Below are 6,119 nucleotides of genomic sequence, written 5' to 3'. Positions count from 1 at the left end.
TTTCTTAGTCCCACTCAAAGCTTCATGTCCTAAACTCTTATAACTCGAATCCATCGTAACCAAACCCTTTTTCCCATGATTCCTATCCGCTCTTGTAGTACTTGAATGATACATACCTCTAGGAAGATCAGTAGTCAGTTTCTTCACATTCGTTCCTGCTGCTGCTGCTTGTTGTTGTTGTTGTTGTTGTTGTACTCTTCCTCTTCTAACCGAAGCAGAAGTCCAAACCCCAGCCGACGAATCAGAACTCATCGGTCTCTCTTCCTTAGACGATCCTAATCTCAATGGAACCCCTCGTCCACCCAGTGCACCATGAAGATGATTACTCGCATTCGGAACAGAATAAGTTCCATGTGTTCTAGAAGTACCATAACCTCCTTTACTACCACCACCACCACCACTACCATCAAACTGAAGCTGAGCAGGTGCACTAACTGTATTACCAATAGGACCCCCACCTATATCCCCATCCGGTGTGATTCCATACAATGCATTTTCTCTAGCTTTAGCTTGAGCTGCAAACGCAACCCAATCAGGGTTCGATCCATCTCTAAACTTTTCCATCATCCTTTCAGCTAAATTCAATTTCCGTTTCACCGGTAAAGCTGCTGGTTTAGTTGAGCTAGATGAAATCAAAGGTGATCGAGTAGCTTGACTGATTTCTCTTGCTAAAGATTGTGATGCTTCTGCTAAATCATCTAATTCATCCTGATCCGAATCATGAGGTGAGATCGGTGTATGTTCAGATCCAGATCCAATTCGTCTCATCCCATCCGCCTTTTGAGATTGACTCTTGCCTCCCTTTCGTGCACCTCGTTTCCTTCTCCTCTTATCACTCATCTTACTACCTCCTGCACTTCCAACCGATTCGACTTCGTCAGCAGTTGTAGTTGTAACCGGGGGAGATGAACTGAGTTCCAGCTTCTCCAACTTCTCCTGAATGAGATGTCCTTGTAGGCACAAATCGGGAGAATTAGAAGGTATCTTTCGTGATGAGAGTACTTCCTGTGCATCAGCCTTTGGATCCACAATTTCGACAGTCGAAGGATTAGTATGAGTCGCCGAGGATTTCGTCGATTCAAGCGGAAAATGATGATCAGAGTCCAGAGAATCGAGCGGGGATAGATCCTCAGGTACAGAATGCGGTAAGACAATCGAATGAAAAAGTTGCGATGACTGTCTAGAAGGACATTTGCTGTTCACATTTCGACTGCCACTCGCACTTCGATGATCGAATCCGAAATGTGAAGAAGCTCTTGCTGAGGATGGTGACATGGCAATCGTAGCGGTCGATACTGATGCATGTAAACTTCCACCACCCATGTGACTCAACAGGTTCTTTGCCCATTCACCAAATTGACCAGCTGAAATTCTTTTCTTAGTCCCTCGACCGCCTGCCTCACAAAACACTCTTGTGGCTAAAAACGTAGCGACTTCTGATGTCATTCCCTCAAACCGATCATGAAGAAATGCGATTGGAGCACGTCTGAACTGAACAAAATCACCGTCGGCCAAGGTGGGATCAGCCCAAGGACAGCGATGGTATAACAGGTTGAGGAGAACGATCCCAAGAGACCAAACATCGGCTTGAACTGGATCGTATGTAGGATTCAGATTGTTTCGACATTCTGATAGATGCGATAAAAAACAAGTCAATGAGCCAAGTATGAAGCCAGAGTGAAAAGGTAAAAAACCGTACCATAAGCCATATATGGTTTACTGCCACAATCGAAATCTTCACATGCAGACGAACTCGTACCAAGACCCCAATCAGTGATTTTGACCACCACAGATGATGGAAGTTTGATTCCATCAGCAGACCTTTGTTGAAACTGATGATTGTTAGCAAAGCTGATTGGTTTCAGATTTGAAACCAGTGGCTTCGATTTGGATCGACGGCTATCGACTACAATAAAGTTTTCAGGTTTGATATCTCGATGACACACTCCAACCCGATGACAAGCTTCGACCGCGTCGCACATCTGTACAAACATTCGACTGATCAATCTAAGTCGACGTCGAGAAAGCATTTCGTCATCGGCTGTAGTTGCCAATAGTGACGGTGACGGCGGAGTGTTGGGTGCCAATGCTAGTGAAGGATTGGGGTGATTGAAGCTAACCCGATCCGGAGAAAGGGGCGGTGAAGAGGGTGAAGGAAAGGGAATAGGCGATGTCTTGGTCGGATTGTTCGGCGGAATGAAGGAGGTGGGAGGTGTGGTATAGGCTCCGTTGGTATATGAAGGAGGACAGAGTTGTTGAGAAACAGAGTTGGTCCGAGATGCTAAAGAGTCGAGATCCTGACTATCTCTTGCCTGCTCCAACCAGTAGAATCTGCACAATCAAAGACAAAATTAAATGAAAGACAATCGAAATAGATAAAGTCAGCCAAAAGATGATTGACCAAAAAAAATCGAATTTCGCAACACTCACAAATCTTGACCAGGACAATACTCAATCACCAAGAAAAGCCAATTAGGAGTTTCCAAAGCCTTTTGGGAATTGATGAATATTGAGGAGATATGTTAGAGTTTATGATTCTAAGAGGAGCATCAAGATAGGAAGAAGATTAGAGGTAAAAAGAATGAAATTCAGAAAGAGTGTACCAACGCGATGTAAGGCAACAATGTTCTCGTGTGATGGAAGGGCACGATGTAATTCTGCTTCTCCTCGTTGAAGTAACAAGAGCTCATCACTCAAATCTCGTTTGGAAAGACACTTCAATGCAAAGTCACGACCGTAAATGACTTCATCAGTTTCGCCCCTACGTCTTCGCCTTCGTCGTGGTGGCTGGGATGATGTAGCTGGCGACATGAGGGTAGCAAAACCATCGGAAGCTTTTGGTGTTTGTGATAAACAATCAGGTAAGGAAGAAGATGGAGTGCCGTTGGCAACAGAGTGATCTGCCGAAGCGCTATGATCAGTGAGGTCGGGATCATATAATACTTCGCGTACTAGGTAAACCACAGCACTGATACGTAAGCACGAATCGGTCAGCTTCTTCGGGACAGGCGATAGAAGGGACGATGCGGAGACACTTACTAGCTACCAACTCCGATCTGCCTAACAATCTCGAGGAGACCTGTACCCTGACCTGCATCATCACCGCCCATGCTCAACCTACGACCATTACCAGGACCAAGTTCGAATAAATCCCTAACCCTATGACTTTGATGCAAGGTCCCGACACCCACTCTCTCACCCACTTTGAAAATCCTATTACTACGAGTCAAGTGTTTTGGATCTGAACCTAAATTGAATCCATCCTCATCATCTTCATAATCTGCATCATCATCATCATCTGTAAAGGAATTTCTCGAGTCACGATCGAATCTATCTTCATCATCATCATCTTGACAATGGACTGAACCAGATCGAAAGGGTGATTGCATAGGTTTTAAAGTCTCTTCACCCACATCATCTGACAAATCAAAGTCATACATCTCACTAGTTGAAACTTCAAGCTTGTGACCATTACCAGAGTCGACACGTTGCTCTGATGGAGATTGATGGTGGTTGTGATAAGAAGATTGAGAGATGTAGAGTGGAGAACGAGGAGATGGGGGCAATTGTTGAAGTGTTCGATTCACTCCTCGAGCAGGTGAAGATGACTTGGGTCCGATCGAATCTGCGGAGAAACTGCCACGACGGGAGTGCCCTCTGAGTGATGGACTTCGAACACGTTCATAATGTAGGATACCCTCTTCAAAGGTACGTAGACTAGAGGGTAAATGTCCAGCGCCACCAGCCAGTAAGCGACGTTGAATGAGAGGCGAGGCAGGACTTAGAGAACGCTGATGATGGGGCGAGTTGCTATTGTAAGTGTTGTTGGGTTTGTAAGGAATCGACGTGCGGGTATATTGCCGTTTAGAAAATGAGAGACTGGCACCTGAGACATTACGAGTATGGTGGGATTGCTGTTGCGGTTGCTGTTGATGTGGAGGATGAGTTGATGACGTGGATGGTTCAGGACTAGCAGGACGAGTATGAGGCATGCTCATGATACTAGGTAAACTAGATTCTCGACTCATCGGAATCCGATGAACATCCTGAGCACGAGCGAGTTCGAGAGCATAAGCTGGAGGAGAGGTTGGTGGAAGTTGATCGGGAACCTGTTGATGAGCCTGATAGAGTGACTGAAGACGATTGTTTGAAGATACGTAATAAGACCTGGATGGATCTGGTGAAGAAGCATTTGATGGAAAGTTCAATGAAGATTGAGGTGATGAAGTAGATTGAACTATTGAAGATTGAGGTAATGGTGAGTTGTGATTTGAATTGCTGGTGAGAGGAGATGACTTGAAGGTTGAATTGATAGGAGGATATCTTGTTCTCGTTGAATTGGGTGTCATGATGATGATGATGATAAGAAGCCAAAGGGGTGGATCTCAAGAAAGTGAGATACTCCAACATTCGATTTTCATTCAAAAAAGTTAATGAAAGCTCTCTCTATGTGAATGAAGGGTTCGTTCGAATGAAAGTGAGTTGGTATTCAGGTCGGTTGAATGCGATTGCTCGTGTGGAACGGATTGAGAAGTGGAGAGCTAAACTAGAGTGAAGGGTGTGGTGTGGTGTGGTGTGTGGACCTGTCTGTATGTGTTGGTTCGTGCGTGGGTTGAGAAGTGAGTCAGAGTCAGATTGGAAAGAGAGAGAGAGAGAGAGAGAGAGACAGAGTCTGGTGAGTCTGGAGTGAGTTGAGTTGAATTCGTGATAAAATTGAATTTTATTTCGTGATTGTGATCATGTATGTTGTAAGAGTTGATGAATAAGTGGGCAGATGCAGCAAACAGTTGAGCAATCTGATGTCTGATTTGATGAATCTGGAATCCACTGGAATGATTTTGAATGAAACCATTAGAATCATCAAAAGCCCCCATTGCAGTTTGGATGAACTTCAACTTACAGTCTGAGATTCAAAAAAATCAAAATCAGGATGATCACTTGAACTGAGAAGTGGATTCACTTCAACAAATCAGATCAAGCTGTTCACTTTCAAATCGATCTTACCAAACCAATAGACGATCACCTTCTTGAAGATATTTGCGAATACGATTGACTTTTGACTGGATCCAGGACACAAAGAGACTTAAAAACCTTCAATCTCATCAAACTGATCTTGAAACTAACGAAAGGTTCAGTCAAGTTTGAATTCTGATTGAGAGTTGAAGTGATTTTAAGTAGTGATCGTTAATGTTGATGGATTGAGACTCATACCTAATTCAAAGACTAACCAATCAATCAATTTGTATGGTAGTAGTAGTGGTAAATGAAGGAAGATTGATTGATTGATTGAGTAGTAGTAGCAAGATCAAGTTCACCAACCACAACACAGACTCAGACACCGAGAGAAGGAGAGAGCGAAGAGAGCGAAGAGAGAGGATGGGAATGGGAATGGGAAACACAGAGAAAGACAGAGACAGAGAAAGAGAAATGGGGTTGATGATATGTAAAATCGACTAAAATGATGTGATTTACACTCAATCGAAAATTGATTTTAGTCCTAAAACTCAATGCCCATTAAGTTGTTGGTCTTATGTACCTCTAAATATACACAATCTTCAAGAAATCGTAATCCTTTCTACTTCTTTCGTAATCGTCGGCTAAAAGATTTCGATTAATCAAAGGAAAGCTGAAAGTAGACGAATCGAAAAAACTTCAACTTCAGACTACAATCATCATCATCATCAACCCAATCCCACCTTGTCTTATAAAAAAAAAGCAATACTGTACTCGTGACCAAGTCATAACTTGATTCTGACTACGTACGCAGCCCATCTAGGTTTCTTGTACTTTACGTTGACAAGACTCCAATTGATTTCATTTTCATTGAAGTCGCTCAAACAAAAAATCAACCATATTCAATTCAATCCAATCCAATCCAAATCTAGTAACGACCCACACCTTGAATTCAGTACTCTTTACTCTATAGCTTGGCGCAATTAAATGTACATATCCTTGCGTATCCTTTGATCAACTTTGCATTGGTTTACATAGTTTCATCATCTGGTACAAGTCGTCTCTCTACTGAGAGTTTATTCTTTTTGGTGAACTTATATTATCAATTGATGATCGGATCACATGGATTCAAAGTCTTTGATACATACCAAAGAAAGAGTCATGTA

General features: G+C 43.0%; 1 protein-coding gene across 1 annotated transcript; it reads right to left on the bottom strand.

Moving 5' to 3' along the window:
* Positions 1–1,488: 1,488 nt before the first annotated feature.
* On the bottom strand, positions 1,489–2,030 carry MELLADRAFT_33808 (uncharacterized protein; the record flags this gene model as incomplete). Its single annotated transcript, XM_007405868.1, has 3 exons — positions 1,489–1,628; positions 1,700–1,832; positions 1,911–2,030. Coding segments are annotated over 3 exons (393 nt in total), but the record flags the coding sequence as incomplete, so codon positions are not given.
* Between the last annotated feature and the right edge of the window lie 4,089 nt (positions 2,031–6,119).

This window comes from Melampsora larici-populina (genome assembly GCF_000204055.1).
Source record: "Melampsora larici-populina 98AG31 unplaced genomic scaffold MELLAscaffold_5, whole genome shotgun sequence".
NCBI classification, from domain to species: domain Eukaryota; kingdom Fungi; phylum Basidiomycota; class Pucciniomycetes; order Pucciniales; family Melampsoraceae; genus Melampsora; species Melampsora laricis-populina.
This window is presented reverse-complemented; position numbering and strand designations above follow the sequence as displayed.